The sequence below is a fragment of the Boleophthalmus pectinirostris genome, unplaced genomic scaffold, assembly GCF_026225935.1.
Source record: "Boleophthalmus pectinirostris isolate CB_2022bp ecotype Guang Dong unplaced genomic scaffold, ASM2622593v1 HiC_scaffold_3, whole genome shotgun sequence".
NCBI classification, from domain to species: Eukaryota; Metazoa; Chordata; class Actinopteri; order Gobiiformes; family Gobiidae; genus Boleophthalmus; species Boleophthalmus pectinirostris.
The window spans coordinates 34,667,144-34,684,304 of record NW_026571299.1 but is presented as its reverse complement, the minus strand read 5'-3'; the positions used below and the strand labels follow the sequence as shown (position 1 = coordinate 34,684,304).

Here is a 17,161-nt window from a genome sequence, read left to right as displayed (position 1 = left end):
AACAAAACAAAAACAAAGGCAGTTCACAAGATATAACAAGAGTTTAATGAAATATATAGTTTATTTACAACATGATAAAATTATATAATTTTCTTAGAGTAATCTTGAAAGGCACTTAATTGATTGTTCTCAAAAGACACTTCAAATTGGTTAAAAGCCACAAAAACAAAAGAAAAAGAACATATTTGATCAATGTAGACAAATACATGTAGGTAAGGCGTTATAATTCCTATTTTCCTACAAAATATTTTAGTATTTGACAGTGATTTGGTGATTTCGAGAAATACATTCTCAGATTTGGATACACGTCAAAAAGTAGACTATAAATAAAAGATGCAATTATCACTGTTGCAGGAGAAATTGTACGTCTGCCATAAAAGAATAAATGACTATAAAATAAAAGCATTACTAAGCTGTGACAGAGACAAAGATGAAAAACAAAACAAAACAAAATTCATTTTCTCTTAAATTAAACTACATACTGATTCCCTTCAAACATTAGAAAGTGGACAGGTCATGATCAGACCTGCCAAAGTGTTAATATGGGATATGTAAAAAAAAAATAAAAATAAAAATCTGTACATGTTTATGGAGTTGTTCAGCAGTGTGTTGTGAGTGTTTTGATACAAACAAGTGCATGTCCAGTTTCCTCTGTCACCTTGTCCTAGGAATGTATGGAGCCCGAGTGTGTGCATGTATTTGTAACAGGGCTCAGCTAAACTGCACCCATCCAGACTGAACAGGGTCTTTACTGGAGCTGGGGAGGAAAATGGAAAGTGGTGATCAGGGAGCAAAAAACAAAACAAATGAGCACATGTCATGATGGAAGAATACTAAATCTATGCTAAAATCTATACTAAATCAAAATTTGAAAATGATGAAAAAGTGACACAGACAAAGAATGAAACTTGAAAGCTTCACTCGTTGTGTCATGAGTCTACATAATATCTGGATCTGACTTTCTGAAATGAAAGACAAAAAATATGGAACCTTTTCCTGATATTCACATTTTTTGAGATGTACTAGTACATGTCTTACTTGGAGCCTGCTGATGCAAAATCTCCCCATAGGTCTGAGCTGGCCTGAGGTGCATTGGAAACAGGGGAAGCAACGTCTAGAAGAGTGGCTGAAGAAACATATGTAATTAATACCACCATTTAATTATTAATAGTCAATTATTATCATGTCATTTAAATAATGTTAAATATCCACAAATCAGATAATTGATTTTGGTGGGCATGTGAATTTAGCAGGTGTATACATTAATTTTCTTCCTCTTAGTCTTATTTGAGCTGTATAATAAACATGATACTTTACTTTTTTACAATTAGTAGGTAAAAATAGCACAAAATAATGATTATAAATTTGTCCCATCATAAATTTGTCAAAATATTTTCACAGATGAATTAATAATTCTAACGCTAAGGACCCTGTATCTTTTTAAATATTCAAACAGAGCCATGTTCCTCACTCATGGTTTAAAATTATGTTTTGGGAGTTGTAATTACCAGTGTTGGTTTGGACAACTGGAGCGGAGTGTTGACTGACAGGAGGCGGGATGATGCCTCCTCCTACTTTGGCCCCAGGTGGAGGGGGCAAGAGACCCCCACCCGCAGGCCGTGATTTGGCTGCACCTCCATCCTTTTTCTTTATGTTCTGTCACAAAGATTGCTATTGAGTATTTACTTGATCTTATTATTTATCATGACTAATTAATAACTTAATGCTTACTCCAATGCTGATCTTAATCGTCTGTCCTTCTTTAAATCCCAGATCAAGCTTTGGTGCATTACTTTGGGAGGCTTCTAGTTTTGCAAGTTCACCTTCTTGTTTCACCCACCTTTGAAAATACACACAAGCATCAACTACTACTGAAATGATTCAATTATTCAATTCAATTTGCACTGTGCAAATGACTTCATATTCCACATTAGATACTCAGTAATAGAGAAAGCTTACTTAAAATGGTCTTGTAATGCAACGTTGAAGTCGAATGAATCTCCTCTATCAGCAAAACCAACTCCAATAAAAGCATGACGCCCTTAAAAATATATCATAATAGTCAGGAAGTCCTGCACTAACTTTGACATACATTTGAAAGCATGCTTGGAACAAAAATGTTACTCTCACCATTGCCATCATCTATCCGGACCACAAAATATCTGCTCGAGTCTGTCACAGCTTCAACTGCAACACCTGGATACTGATCAACTGGTGCTTGTGCAAACAGCTCTCCTGTTTACCACACATAGACCAGAGGCAATATAAATAATATGTTAAATCTGGTATAAGACTTAGCCAACCAAAAATGACTTAAATAACAAAGGTTAGAATTATAAGGCCATAGCTGACTTTTTGGTGAAAATTTAGTTATTCATTTATTCATGTTCATTTTATATGTGCAAAAATATTTCCGTTATGCTCTATGAGTGGTTGTAACTTTCACCTTCTGTCTGTGTTCTGGGTCGTTCTAAGTGGACAACATATCAAGTTCTTAATATTATACATGGAAGACACACAGGAATATATAGCAAAAGGTATTACTGATTATGCATTATTATTAGTATTATTCTTTTACCTGTGTTCTTGTCCTCTAGTTTGATGAAAGCCATTTTGCCCTTTGCTGTAATTTTCATCCTTCCACTCCATGCAGGTTCGTCTAGTTTCCAGTCTGCAGCCCTGGAGAGGCATATATTATTCATACCACACACACATGAAGTTGATGAAGCAGTGAATGTGGTTAAGCATCACAAATCTACTTTTCAAAAAAGAGGAAGTGAAATTCTACTGTAGACTTGTCCTCCCCAATTTTAAGGCAGTCTGATTGTGTAAATGCCATTCAATACGTATAAAACTTTTATAAGCTTGTATTTTTGTAGCTCTATTAAAAAAAACTTTATGTCTAAATGATGAGGTTTTATTCATTTTATTTCCACAAACGAGACTAGACAGTGGCATAGACTGGGGCCATCTGGCACCTGAGCCCACAGTACGCGCATTGACCAGCCCCTCTCTTGATCACATGATGTTCCCAAATATCGAAATGTGAATAAAATTGACCAATTTAACATCGAGTAGTGCAAAACGGTTCTGTCCAATAATTGATATGACGAACAGTAACAAGCATTGACTGGCCCAGTGATAGTACTCGTGATAAACTCAAGAGTAGTTGGATAATAGGAGGCTGCCTGTTGAATTAGCTGACAGCGTACTTGTCACCGTCACTCTTATGTTTCAGTATTTTTAGTAGCACCCATCTTACCGATATCCGCGATTAGAAGCCCTTGGTGGAATGCGATAGACATGAACTTCGGGCTTCACGCATAAAATAGACTCATAACTACTGTCTTCTGCCATTTTATGAAGTTTTACCAACTACAAACAACTTCCGACTTTTTATCACCTCGCCTGGAGCTGAAACCGACGCGCTGCCTGGTCCCGACAGCGCCCCGACTGGCGAGGAAGCTCCTCAGACCGACTGGACGAGGCTTTCAACACCCCCTTTTTTTTTTTTTTTTTTTTTTTTGGTGCGTGGTAAATCGACTTCACTTTAGGTTTTTGATAGCAAATGTATTAAAGGATAGTTGTGTGTTCAACTAAGACAACAGTTTATCACAATCATGTCAGTTAATATTGTAATGGCATTCATGTTGAGATCTGCAACAGTAAAGGAGAGCTGTCACACACTCCAAATACTAGTGAAAAAGCACATGGGACGTTAGAGTCCATTTAGGACCACTACGTGTAACTTACAATGCACAGGTTTGTAAGGCATTTAGAGTCTGCACCAGACATCAAAGATCAGAACCACGCTATAAGACATTTGACTTTACCCTTAAAAGGACATGGGTTATGTTAATATTCTAGCAAATCTGATGCATCATATCTAAAGGGATCAAATATTTAGTCAGACATACTGCATTTAAAACATAAAATACAGGGAAAGTGATGTTCCCAGAATGTGCATGTGATCCTGAAGAAAACAGAAGAACTATTAAAATGAATGAGTTCATTATTGCTGATGGAAGCCAGGATTACAGCCTGCCCTCCTGTCATCTTTGGCCACTGCTCATGTCCCAATAAATAAAGGCCCTTACAAGCAGTGGAGCAGCCATGTTTGGGTCAACCTCAGCAATCTAGGAGTTCTTTTAAAAACATATTTTAAACCAATTATACCTTTTAGCCATACAGTTCATGACTCCACATGTTCACACTTTTATCTGATCCTCATCATCTTGTGGTGGACTACAGCCTAATTCGCTCCACTCTTCTTCAGGAAAATCTTTTCCTGTGCTGCCTTCAGAGAAAGAAGCATCGTGCTTTAATCTGGTCCTGGGTCACCTCTTGGTTTACTGAATTTATCACAGTGTGAGGAGGTCACAGTGGCACACGAAGGATCCAAGCAGCCAGCTGATCGCTGAAGACCCTCCACAGAGAACAGGGCCCAGAGTCAGGGAGAAGTGTGGACGCTCAGACTTTACACAAGCCTTTCATGTCTCTGAAGTTATTTGTCCATTTTGCAGTACCACACCTCTCTGTTACCCTTAAAGAGCTCCGGGAAATGCCAGCTCCTTATGGAGAACTCCCTTATCTGCAAAGCCGAAAGCCAGTTGTACCATCTGGACCAGTGGGCTGCCGAATAATGTTATTGTTTGGTCGAGTCTGTTCTGATTGCTGCTGTACATTCAAACGAGCGGGCCTGTAGGGGCAAAAGTTAGTAATATTCTATTACAACAATTAAACTTTAGGAGACTGTCAAAAGCAGTATTATTTTACCTGTCCTGGGAGGAATTGTCCTGAGGAGTTTCCTCTGATGAAGCGCTCCCCAAAATCCTTCTCCGAGCTTCAGCATACTCTGCCTCACGTTGGGCTAATGTCTTTGTCTGCTGGGGACGTGAAAAAGAAGCAGAGCTGCTGGATGTGCCGTTATTTGTAGGACGCTTTAAAATCCTAATTTGTGGTGGGGGTGCTGCAGGGAGAGAGTCATCTTGAATCACAATGGCAGTTCGCATTGGAGAGCTCTTTGAAGTAGCTTTCCTGCAAGAGTGAAAAAATAGAAAATGTCAAGAAATACAGTTGCAGTCAAGTCACGATCAAATGCAACTTCCTCACTTAGCTTCCTGATTTATCTTGAGTTTTGCTTCAAGTCTTCTCTCTATTTCCTATAGACAAAATCATACAAGTATCAAAACATCAGTACGAACACAGAGACAGTGGACCATAACAACTAAGTTATACAAGGCCCAAATACACAGCAGTTTCAACTATAGAACCAGCTTAACATTTGCAAGCAGAAGAGAAGAGTCTACAGACTAGATGATAGTACAAGCTTTAAACTGTGAATCACATCATGTAAAGAGCTTACCCCACTGTCCGCCGCCTCTTCCCAGCTATCCGCAACATCTTCATCGTCCATGTTTAACAGGTTTGGGAGCTGCTAGCCCCTTTAGCAAATGGAAAATTTACCTTCAATGACGTGATGAACAAATGTCAATGACGCTGGACAAAAGTTAGGTGGGTTGTGAATGGTATATTGTAACAGTTAATCGTCAGTTGTACACATTTCCTTCTTTAAGTCGATTTGTTGTGGTGGCTAGCCTGTCAGACAAATCCTCGCTCGAAGCGCTTGAGTTCGTCCTGTTGCTTTAAATCGGACGTCACGTGATCCCCGGTATAAAAGGAATAAAAGTAAAAGGCTGATGGCATCATGAATCTGTTTTTTTTTTTCAGGTTAAATTTATGTACTGTTTGTTTGCCAAAGAATTAAAACAAAAATATGCATTTAAAAGAGGTGATTTAATGAGCAAAATAAACAGCACAAGTACATTCAAAATACAAAAGTGTGCAGACGGATAAATAAACACCACAAGTAAATTCAAAATATAAAAGTGGTCTATTCTCATGATGCCGAAAACATGGACATAGAAAGTTTTCTGGATCCATGTGACCAACGTATTTTATTCTAGTACTTCTATCAATAAAATGTTGCATTCATTAAAACTAACTTTTCATGTCTTGTGTTTAAGGCTGGATTAATGTTTACTTTAAGAAAACAAACTTGGTGTTTACTTTACTGGTAAAATTATGTGCTTTTAATGTGCTACCGGTGGCCCTCGTCCTGCTGGGTGCTGGACCCACCCTGGCCCCGCGGTGGAGCGGAAGGTCGCTGTGGTCGAGAGGCGGGCGGTGGAGGAGCTTCACGGAGCGAAAGATGGCGACAGTTTGGAGGCTGCTGCAGAGCCTCTGGAGCTGATACTGGGCAGAAGAGGAGAGGCTGAACGAATAAAACGACTACGTTACAAGCAAAGGTATTACCAACGGAGTCACACCAATGGAATATTGTTGATGAATTGTGAAACATACTGATGGAGCTTTTAACACAAGAAAAGCTAATTAACAGCTCCTGCCTCCTGCTCAACGTTAGCACAGATTATCAGCAGTGGACAAGGATGCACATCCTTCAGCTCTGTTGCTCAGAGTCAGCAGGTGGAGGGCTTAAAATGGACCTTTTTAATGGCCTCGTTTTCCAAACTGCCTTTGCGTGAATGTGTTGTTAAAGTAAGCTTTCCAGAGAAAATATTATTTGTGGTACAGTGTTAGCCACAGGACCCTTAGTGCTAGCTAGCGTTAGCTGTCGTGCTCGTCGTATCAAACTCGCGTGCATTATAGACTATACAATTTCAAACTATTTAAACATCAGTCAAAAACAGTCACTGACTGTCTACAAACTAGACGTTTTCAAAAATCCTTCTCTTGATGCGCCAACAGTAAGGGCAATATTATTGGCAGATAGCATAGGATGCTAATTCCCAATAGCATTATGTCATTTCATTTCATTACATTACACTGTGATTGGGATGGTACGACACGGAATCAACTCTTCTAGAAAGGGCACCACCCATTTAATACAATGGTCAGAAAATATAATTGTATCACAGCCTGTGGCAATAAACAAATAGTTCATTTCATCATATTTTAAGATGGAGCTTTGCAGTGTCATCGTCCCTATGATGTTGTTAATATTTTATTGTCTATAGTATTGTAACATTAACATTATACAGTTGTTCAACTGAGTTCCTGTAGTTGTGTCAGAGAACTGTAATATCACTAACTGTAATAAAACTACTAATATAAGGGTAATGGAAACATGGTTTGTGTACATGTATGCTAACAGTGTTTACATATTTCCACTGTCCTTGCAGACAATAATGTCCCGTTCTCCTGACAATGAGGATGGATGCTTTGTTGCCATGGATACCGAGGACAGTGGTACTGAGCCTGCTGGGATAACAGAGGAAAATACAGGGTCATACAGGAAAGTGGGGAACATGGACACTTTTGCCAAAGGAGGCGGTAGGACAATGTTGGAGTTACCAGAGGAAGTGCTGGAATATATTTTGTCATTCTTATCACCGTACCAAGAGCAAAAAACTGCGGCACTTGTTTGTAAGCAGTGGTACCGCCTCATTAAAGGTATGCATTTAGTTAGCTGACTAGTTAGTAGTATACAACCTAAAATATCAGTTTGATCTGATGTTTCAGATGTTTCTGATGTTCAATTCCAAGTCTACATCCAGATTTTGCCTCTTTTGTTTTTCACCTTTTCGAATGTAGGTGTTGCTTATCAGTGCTACCATGGTTTTCTGAGGGCAGTTCAGGAGGGAAATATCCAATGGGAAAGTAGGACATACCCATATCCAGGAACTCCAATCACCCAACGCTTTTCACACAGTAAGTATAAAAATACAATATGTATTAAATTAATATATTTGGCAGGTGAATTAATTTTCCGTGAACATATTCTAGCAGAGAAGCAGTTATTGAACTCAGCATTTTTAAATGAATTATCTGAAATCAAACAGTAAGATGGGTGAACACATCTCCAAATTTAAAATCATCACAAATCATCACAAACATGATGGGTCCCACAGGAGAGGTGATGTACAAGGTTTATGAATGCTTAAATTTTTGTTGTTGCAGGTGCTTGCTACTATGACTCAAACCAGTCCATGTACGTGTTTGGGGGCTGCACCCAGAGTAGCTGCAATGCTGCCTTTAATGACTTATGGAGACTTGATCTTAACAGCAAAGAGTGGATCCGTCCTTTAGCTTCAGGTTGTATGTTAGAAATATTAAAGTGCGCTTTTCTGGTGGAGGGTCCATTGAATGTTTTTCTCTATGGTGATGTTATTGCTTTGTCTTAAATGTTTCACAGCATGATATTTAAACGTCTTCATGGAGGCCAAACCAGATTAATTTACAGGTCAGGACAGTTTTATCTTGCTATAAAACCAACTGTAATTGGTTAAATGTAAGGTAGGGTTGTTTTAATGTCATACTGAGGAATTAATTCCAGGCAGAGCAATTGCATGTCCATAGAAACAAGCAGTTGACAGACCCACAACCAAAAAGACAACACAATGCACCTTTAAGACCACTTTGGGAGCCAATGTTATTGCTAAATAATTTAATTTTACAGGGTCATATCCTTCTCCTAAAGCCGGAGCTACTTTAGTAATGCACAAAGACCTGCTGGTCCTGTTTGGTGGATGGACACGACCCAGTCCATATCCACTCCATCAGCCAGAGCGCTTCTTTGATGAAATTCACACCTATTCTCCTTCAAAGAACTGGTGAGGAACCTAACCCACAAAGCACAATTTTCATGTATGCAACTTTATTTATAATCTGTTTCCTTTGTATCAGGTGGAACTGTATAGTAACAACACATGGACCTCCACCTATGGCAGGCCACTCTTCATCTGTAATAGGAAACACAATGGTGGTTTTTGGAGGATCCTTAGGAGCTCGGCAAATGTAAAAAGACCATATTTTACATTTTATTGCACCACACAGATGTTTAAAATAATGATTGTTTGGATTTGGTTTTTGTAGGAGCAATGAAGTTTGGGTTTTGGATCTAGAGCAGTGGTCATGGTCAAAGCCACCCATCTCTGGATCTTCACCACACCCTCGAGGAGGCCAGTCCCAAGTAAATACGCATCTAATGTTCTATTATCATATCATATTATATCATTATATGCATCATTATATATCCTTACTATATTATAAACAAAATTCTAATAGATTTTTTTCATCTCGCTAGATTGTGATTGATGATCAGACATTACTCATTTTGGGAGGCTGTGGTGGTCCAAATGCAGTAAGTCTTGGTATTTGTTGTCTTTTTTAAATTTATTGTGTCTGATTTCTCTTGCAAGTGTAACCATGTGACACCTTTCCTTCAGCTTCTTAAAGATGCCTGGCTCCTCCACATGGGTACACCACCATGGAGGTGGCAACAGCTTCAAGTGGAAAATGAGGACCATGGTGCCCCTGAACTTTGGTGCCATCCAGCTTGTAAAGTACGATCAACTCATATGTTACTGTCAGTGAAGTTACTAAACGAAGTCAGAATGATTTTCCTCTGTTTTCCTAGGTGGGCCAGTGTGTGGTGGTTTTCTCCCAGGCTCCATCAGGTCGTGCACCTCTCAGTCCAAGTCTTAATTCTCGGCCGTCCCCTATAAGTGCCACACCTGCCCCACTGGGCCCCGAGCCTCCCTCGCTGCGCTCGCAGTCTCCTGTACGCAGTGGGGCAGCTGGGGTGGTACTGGGAGCTATAGAAGAAGCTCCCTGTGTGAATGGTCGCTGGGGCACATTGCGACCTCGGCCTTCAGCCAGAGGAAGTGCCAAAGAAGGAAGTCCCTCTTCATCACAACAGGCCTCTCCTTTACAAGCTCCAGACAGTCCTCCACTTGCCCCTCTGTTGAACGGCGCCTCCCCACCTCCACGTAGCAGCCCGGCCCAGGCTTCATCTCCACCCCTTCGCCTTCATCCACCTGCCCCCACAGACTATGGATGGGAGTCTCCCCCTTCTGTCTCCCATCACCCTGAGGTGGCCACTACCAATGGTCTGCACACCCCTCCTTCAGGGTCTCCACGCACTCCTCCGGGCGCTGTGTCTCCCGCTGCTCTCCGGCGAGGCCTGGAGGCTGTCAAAAACAAGTCCTCTGTGCTCTCCTCCTCTGCACCTACTTCATCCTCTGCATCTTCGCTCCAGAATCATGGAGCATCTGCAGGAAGCAGTGGAGTAGCTGGTCCTCCGGGAACTCCTCCTTCCTCCCACAGCCCCCCACAGGCAGCTGCAGCTGATGGACATGCTATCCCACCTATTGCACGGCGGCTTGGACACCACCCGCCTCAAAGCCTAAATGTAGGCAAGCCTCTTTATCAGTCACTTAACTGCAAGCCTATGCAGATGTATGTATTGGATGTATCCAGGGCCAAGTCTGCTGCTGTGGTGTCCTGGCGAGTTTATGGAAACGGTACTCCCGCTGCAGTGACAGGACCTCCTGAGACCAGTTTGCACACTGTTGTACAGGGCAGGGGAGAGCTCATTATCTTTGGAGGTCTAATGGACAAAAAGCAGAACGTGAAGTACTACCCTAAAACTAATGCCTTGTACTTTGTGCGTGCTAAAAGGTAATGCAGCTAAAGTGACAACTGGAAGACTGACATGCCACCTAGTGACAGGATAAGGGAACTGACACCTAAGGCCTTTTTCAAAAGTTAAGGATTACGGAAAAGGACTACAATATTGTTAGGTAATTCTCCATCTGCCTATGATAAACGTACAAAATCAAACTCTCCAGTCACACTTTGATTGACCTTTAGGTGTTAAAGAGAACATTATTGTTTCAAACAATGATCAACCATACTGTAACACTTCCTGTTTTTGTTGTACCCCTTGTCTGGACTTTAAAAAGATGAAACTTGTTGTTGACGTACAACTCCTTTTGCTTTTTTGTATCACTCTTTCAGCCTGCAAAGTTTACATTTACAAGTGTGAGTGTGTGTGAGTGTGCTCGGCGGTGGTTAAAGGTTGACTACTGTGTGTAGGGGGCCATGAGCGGTGGCACTGTACTATATCAACATAGTTAAACAATAAAGGCCTCCATGTCTGTTCTGGCTCCATTCTCAAGTCATTTGGTTGGTATCTGGTTGAAGGTCTATACAGAAGTAATTGTAGGTTACTATTCTATTACTCACAATAATATTAGTTTTAAGTTACTGGGATGAGACTTTGAGATTGACCGTTTCTTAGATTTGATTAGAAAATTGTGGTAATTTCAAAATTCAGTTAATTTTTCCCAAACAATTTCAACATTTTTCTGCTAGATCTTTTCAGTCACATTTACATCATTCAGAAAAAGGCCATACTCTCTCAAGGTCCCTAACCCCATCCTGGATCTGGGTCTTTTTTGCAGCTTCTCCACCCTCCCCACTCTGACCAACAATAACCTTTTACCCAGAGAAATTCTATAGGAGCAGAGCAGGGGCAGCTGAGAAAGAGGCCATTTGATTCGCCTATATCCAGGCATATGTGAGGTGTCAGACAGCACTGCGTTGGTATTGGCTCTGAGCGGGACAGTGGGAGGAGACTTTGACAATGAATTTGCTGAGAACACATGTTTACAATGAGGAAAGGGAAGAGAAATGGATCTGAACTGGATCACAAAACAAAGTAAGTTCAAATATATACAATATGTCATAATATAGTATTGACGCATGTTGCAGATTGTAAAGTCTGTGCCTCAGGTCTAAAGCAGGCTGTGGTTTATGCATTTTTGTAAAATTGCATAGAACTGGTAGGAGTTGCATCTTGTATGAAACTTTGACCCATACTGGATATTATACTGTAGTGTGCGAAAATACATTCTCAACACACATTTTAATGTAGCGTAGCTCAATTTAACTGCCCTTTTTCTAGCAAGTTATGTTATGTAATTTTATACCTGATCTCCACCCATGTAATTGTTACACTTTTTGAAACACATGCTCCTTTTTTTCTTTGTGGAAAAAAAACAAACAAATAAACTGGGGACTCATAATTCTTTTGCTTTTATAGGTGTGTAGTCACTGATGACTTTTGTGACTGACTTGGGGAACAGGACTGATACAAAATGGATTTTGTATGACGGCACAGCACTCCATGGTCCAAAGTTTGAAAGTCTGGAGATATCTAAGGGATGACCAGTGCTCAGCTTTTCAGCCATTCATCTAAAGAGCCTCCTTGCAGGATGGTGTCCGCCGTAACCCCTGTTCACCATGGCGTGTTTGGTCCATCACAGCCCCCTCCAGCCGTCTGGCCTCCTCTGGACTTTGCACTAGGTGCACTGGCCTGCTGCACTGCCTGTGTATTCACAAACCCTCTTGAGGTGGTCAAGACTCGACTTCAGCTTCAAGGAGAACTCTGTGCCCGGGGGTCCTATCAAAGACACTACAGAGGGGTGCTGCAGGCACTGTGGGTGGTGGGGCGGACGGATGGGGTGAAGGGGCTGCAGAAGGGCTTGTCTGTGGGATTGATTTACCAAGGAGTAATGAATGGAATGAGGCTGGGATCATATTCATACTGTGAAGCTTTGGGAATCACCTCTTTTTATGGAGGTAGCCTTGTGTCAGGAGCTGCCTGTGGAGCTCTGGGTGCCTTTATTGCATCTCCGGCATATCTAGTGAGTCCATGCAAGACAAATGTCCAGTATTTGTACTATTAACCTTTTGGTTAAGAATACCAAATAATTTTTTTTTTTTAATTCAAATGTTAAATCAAACTAATGCTGCTTTGAATGGACACAATTAGCCAATTAATAAGGCTGCAAGTTTTTCTTAAACAACTAAGTATTCAGTGTTATTCTGCATCAAAACCTCTAACCCTGTAGTTAAGATTTGTAAAATATTTCAAATATGTTGATGTTGAACAGAATCCTATTATTAGAACATACACTGAAGATCTAATTGTAATAATACTTGTCATAAAATAGCAAATCCTTTAGCCCTACGTCAAGCACTCTTCATTATAATTACTAGTTATTTAGAGTTACCTTGCGGGCAGAAAATACTAGCGTGTCAAGTAAGCATGCTTTAAATTCCTCATAAAGAAAGGGCAAACAATACTTGAAATTGTGAAAAATGTAGTCCTTGTTGTTCCAAAAGGTGGATAAACATTTCTATAATATTTGCAAGAAAATCTCCAGTTACTCTGCTGGTTTATTATAAATATATATCTGATTGCATACTTGCATGCCATTCATATGTTATTTTGAAAAACCAGCATTTGATCTTGGCGTTATAGGCATTAATGAGCATAAACATATTGTAAGGACACAGGGTCAAAACAGTGTCAAATGTCTAAGTCTATTTTTTTCTGGATTGAGGTCATGAGGGGAAATATAATAGGAGTTAGGCTTGTCAACAATGGTCTCAATGTCAAATACAAAATCATATATTTTATTTAGATTTTTAATGTTGTTGTTGTTATTATTTCTTATTCATAAACACCCCAAATATAGCTCCACAGTGTTTTCCTTCTTAGTTAACGCCTTTAGTATTCTCATGATTGTGTGTTGGTTTATAATCAAACCACTAAATATAGCTTGTCCCTTTACTGCGTTTTTCTTGGACATGTCCATTACAGGTGGTGTCTTATGTCTTCTAACAGTGTCTTGTGTTAGCTACTTTCATTATTGAATATTTGTTAGGTGCATTGATGTATATTAGTCCCATTCCTACTCACTAGAACTGCAACTGCTATTTACTGGTCAGCTATATTTTTTTTATTAGTGGACTAGTCAAACAATTATTTATTTTTATTCTACATTTAGATTTTTAAAATACATTTTTAACCAAAGTTTGAAATGTGATGACTGAAGGTTTCTGGAAAAAACAGAATTATGAAATTTTTTAATTAGAGAAATCTTGTTTATATTTTTTTACATATTAATTTAAAGATGTTGCTGTCTTTGTTGTAAAACATCTTGGTGTTTTAAAGTCAAAATATGATATTTTGTTAGTCACTGTTATCCTGAATGGTGGAATCCTAGTTTTAGTTTAGCTATTGACAGTTAAACATAAATCTTTTTTATCTCCTTCCACAGGTTAAGACACATCTGCAGGCTCAGAGTGTGCAAGCAATAGCCGTTGGACACCAGCACAACCATTTAGTAAGAAATCCCTAAGAATTTCAGTATTATACAACTGGATATTCAAATGAGAAATGATCTAAGCCACAAGACTGTTTGCAATTTTTGTCCCTCCCTAGGGTGTGTCAGATGCCTTTGTAACTATCTATCGAAGAGAAGGCCTGATTGGTCTTTGGAGAGGCGTTAACGGGGCAGTGCCTCGAGTGATGGTTGGATCAGCTGCTCAACTTGCCACCTTCACCTCTGCCAAGGAATGGGTGTCACAGAGCCAGGTAGGAAACTATTCATGAGCTCAAGAACATGTCAGTGACAAAGTGTCCGGTTTGCAAAACACAGCAGACTTCATGAGTCAATAAGGACAGACTCAAGATTGGATAAGAGGAGTGAATTGTATCAGGTGGGGCACCACCAGATGGCATTGATGGTGTTTTAGTGACTATAGGTTTAGTTTCTCAATGTACACTCCCTCTTACAGGTTGTTTATAATATAGTGTAGAATTGTTATTAAGTTTGTACCCTCTGATAAATTCCACTAACATGTGTCATTTTATCAGTAAATAAAAGGGCCTTGTTTTATGTTTATATTTTTACACTGTTCCTTGCCTCAAGGAGTGCACTGCTCATTTTAAAATGATTTTTGCCTTATTTTCCATTACTCTGGGGAGGCTCATTAAGTGTTCTTCTTGACCTTTTTGTTTCAGATGGTTAATTTTGCATGAGTAGCAATGGTGAATTTAGTTATTAAAATTGAAAAGCTTTATTAACAAATATTTCTCTAATTCCTCCCTCTTAGTGGTTTACTTCAAGCAAATTTCTGACTGCTCTGATTGCTGCTATGATCAGTGGAGTTGCCGTGACAATCTCTATGACTCCATTTGATGTCATCAGCACAAGACTCTACAATCAGCCTGTGGACGAGTTTCGAAGGGTGAGGAATTTTTGTTACAAAATTATAGAATACATATAGTATTCAGTATCTTGATTGTTTTCACACAAAGAAAAATGAAATGAAACAAGATTTATAACTTCACATTTTTATACAGTGTTATGAAAAAATCTGTTTTTATTTGCCAGGGTCGTCTGTACAACGGATTTTCAGACTGTATGCTCAAAGTGTATCAAACAGAGGGTGTCCTGGGGCTGTACAAAGGGATGGGACCAGTCTTTCTGCGTTTAGCCCCCCACACAGTGCTCAGTATGGTGTTCTGGGACATGATGAGACAACAGGTTGTGAAGAACCAACATGGAGGGAGCTAAAATGAAGTCTGCATATGTCAAATAGGATTTAGACATTTCACAGTGGTTTGTGTTCATGCAATGCCCTAACATTGTGTAGGGTAAGGATTTAGATAGGGGGCAGCTAAAATATTCTATAGAATTTGCTATTTATGTGTGAACATGTACAGTAGGTGTTTCATCTGGTTAATGGTTTAAGATCTATTATCTTCCTCCAGCTTTTCGGGGTCCCCCCAGGGGGAGAAAAGAAAAGAAAGTGGAATGCAATTCACTGACATATAAAAAACACTCTTAACTTTTGGTCTCAATGTAACACATCTAATATGTATTTATGTGTTTATTGTAGTGATACTAATTATATTCAGGGACACAGATTATCTATTTTTAAAAGTAGATTTTCAAAGCTGCTGTAAATGCCTTATATATTAAGGGATATATGTTTGTTGATATTTTAACTCTGGGAACCAAGACAACAATAAATTGTTTTTTATATATTGGATGTATTATCTTTCTATAAAAACAGCCTTTTTATTTAAAAGTTATTGAGGGGCCATATTCATTTTAACTGTTCTCTCTCATTATATTGTGATTAATCTGAAAGTTAATCAGTTTTGAATGTGACAGAATGACATCACATTTGAATCCATTTTGACCTTAGGATTTTGACCTTTGGTCCCTATGCAACAGAAGACAGAACAGAAAGAGACATGTCCACAGTATGTCACACAACTAAAGGCTGGGCTCAGTAATGTTAATGTTAGGTAGTTTCTAACCTGGTGAAATTTTGAACGATAAGTAGGAAATAATTTTGTGCTCCTCTTACAAGGAAATATGTTTTTCATTTTCAAATGGATATTTGGGCCGATGTTAGAGTTAAATCCTATTGACTGCTTACTACAAGGTATGTTTAGTCAGTGTGTTTGTCATTCTAAACTTGGGTCAGGAACCTTTGCAATACCTATACATTATCCAGACCCCTTAACATTGTTTTTATTATGTTAAAACGTATGTCTGGTAAACTGGTAAAAGGTAATTCAATCTTATTTTTGGTGTATAAAAACATTCTTCTTGTCATGAATGCTGAAATGTCAAAGTCTCTTTTATGCAAATCAGTTAAAGTCACAGTAAGTAACCTGTTAGCCAAATAGACTAAAACATTTTTAAATGTGGTTATGTTGATTGCACTGAAAAAAAAGTAAGAAGTAAGGTTTGTGCCAGATGCACAAACCTTACTCTTTAAGTGTTGTTCCTTACAAACCTTACAAACCTTGCTCTCTAAGTGTTGTTAGTTTAGCTATAATCTTCCACAGTATGACATAAAAACTTATCTGTCTCCACGGGGAATAGACCACGAAGTGTGATCTTAACTTTCTTTTTCCATGGAATCATGAAATGCTCAAGTGACTTTTATGTAAAAATTGTTTTGTAAAAATGGAATAGTTAATAAAAGCCCCAGTATGTAACCTTTTAGCCAAAAAACAGAACGTTACTATAGTCTGTTTAGCATGGTATGGGCTCGTTTAAAGTGGTTGTGGACAAGTTTCTAACATAATAAGTATGAAGTGACAAATAGTGAGGTTAAAAAAATATATCAGACTTATGAGTTAGGCAGCCTAACTTTGTTGTGTGTGTCCAAAGGACATCAATTTCTACTCCTTCTACTGTTTTTTAAAAAATGTATTTTTCCATCATTAACATTTGTGTTTTGAAGGGATTGTTGGCGCATGTGGAGTATCTGTACTATGCAATTTAATAAGAGTTCATCATTTTAGGCAGATGTGCAGGTAAGTGACCATCCTGCACAATAAAAATGATAATAGTGTGTGTGTGTGTGTGTGTGTGTGTGTGTGTGTGTTTGTTTTTTGTTTTTTGTTTTCTAAACCATAATGGTTTTCCAACAGTGAAAATGATTCTGAAAACAGTAAATTTAAGTCATTACTTGCCAG

The 17,161-nt window shown here is 39.0% G+C and overlaps 4 protein-coding genes across 6 annotated transcripts; 2 read left to right on the top strand and 2 right to left on the bottom strand.

Annotated features, from left to right (window-relative positions):
- Positions 1–22: 22 nt before the first annotated feature.
- necap2 (NECAP endocytosis associated 2) lies at positions 23–3,471 on the bottom strand. 2 transcript variants are annotated; one of them, XM_055160784.1, is made up of 8 exons: positions 3,263–3,471; positions 2,579–2,679; positions 2,131–2,235; positions 1,960–2,041; positions 1,732–1,840; positions 1,509–1,656; positions 1,039–1,126; positions 23–962 (listed from the first exon to the last, which is right to left on the bottom strand). In XM_055160784.1, the coding sequence occupies exons 1-8, from the start codon at positions 3,355–3,357 to the stop codon at positions 938–940; spliced, it is 753 nt and encodes a 250-aa protein (XP_055016759.1). In that variant the 5' UTR covers positions 3,358–3,471; the 3' UTR covers positions 23–937. The 2 variants fall into 2 exon arrangements, with proteins under 2 accessions (XP_055016759.1, XP_020789867.1); XM_020934208.2 differs by having other exon boundaries at positions 23–757; positions 3,263–3,465.
- Positions 3,472–3,555: 84 nt separating this feature from the next.
- LOC110168729 (SUZ domain-containing protein 1-like) lies at positions 3,556–5,657 on the bottom strand. 2 transcript variants are annotated; one of them, XM_020934217.2, is made up of 4 exons: positions 5,366–5,657; positions 5,113–5,162; positions 4,777–5,037; positions 3,556–4,699 (listed from the first exon to the last, which is right to left on the bottom strand). In XM_020934217.2, the coding sequence occupies exons 1-4, from the start codon at positions 5,414–5,416 to the stop codon at positions 4,588–4,590; spliced, it is 474 nt and encodes a 157-aa protein (XP_020789876.1). In that variant the 5' UTR covers positions 5,417–5,657; the 3' UTR covers positions 3,556–4,587. The 2 variants fall into 2 exon arrangements, with proteins under 2 accessions (XP_020789876.1, XP_055016761.1); XM_055160786.1 differs by lacking the exon at positions 5,113–5,162.
- Positions 5,658–6,104: 447 nt separating this feature from the next.
- fbxo42 (F-box protein 42) lies at positions 6,105–10,963 on the top strand. Its single transcript, XM_020934186.2, has 10 exons — positions 6,105–6,308; positions 7,203–7,473; positions 7,615–7,731; positions 7,981–8,115; positions 8,480–8,633; positions 8,707–8,817; positions 8,896–8,992; positions 9,107–9,163; positions 9,249–9,365; positions 9,440–10,963. The coding sequence occupies exons 2-10, from the start codon at positions 7,209–7,211 to the stop codon at positions 10,484–10,486; spliced, it is 2,100 nt and encodes a 699-aa protein (XP_020789845.1). The 5' UTR covers positions 6,105–6,308; positions 7,203–7,208; the 3' UTR covers positions 10,487–10,963.
- A 192-nt stretch (positions 10,964–11,155) lies between these two features.
- On the top strand, positions 11,156–15,714 carry slc25a34 (solute carrier family 25 member 34). Its single transcript, XM_020934203.2, has 6 exons — positions 11,156–11,524; positions 11,909–12,512; positions 13,935–14,000; positions 14,099–14,251; positions 14,773–14,907; positions 15,054–15,714. The coding sequence occupies exons 2-6, from the start codon at positions 12,030–12,032 to the stop codon at positions 15,234–15,236; spliced, it is 1,020 nt and encodes a 339-aa protein (XP_020789862.1). The 5' UTR covers positions 11,156–11,524; positions 11,909–12,029; the 3' UTR covers positions 15,237–15,714.
- Positions 15,715–17,161: the final 1,447 nt, after the last annotated feature.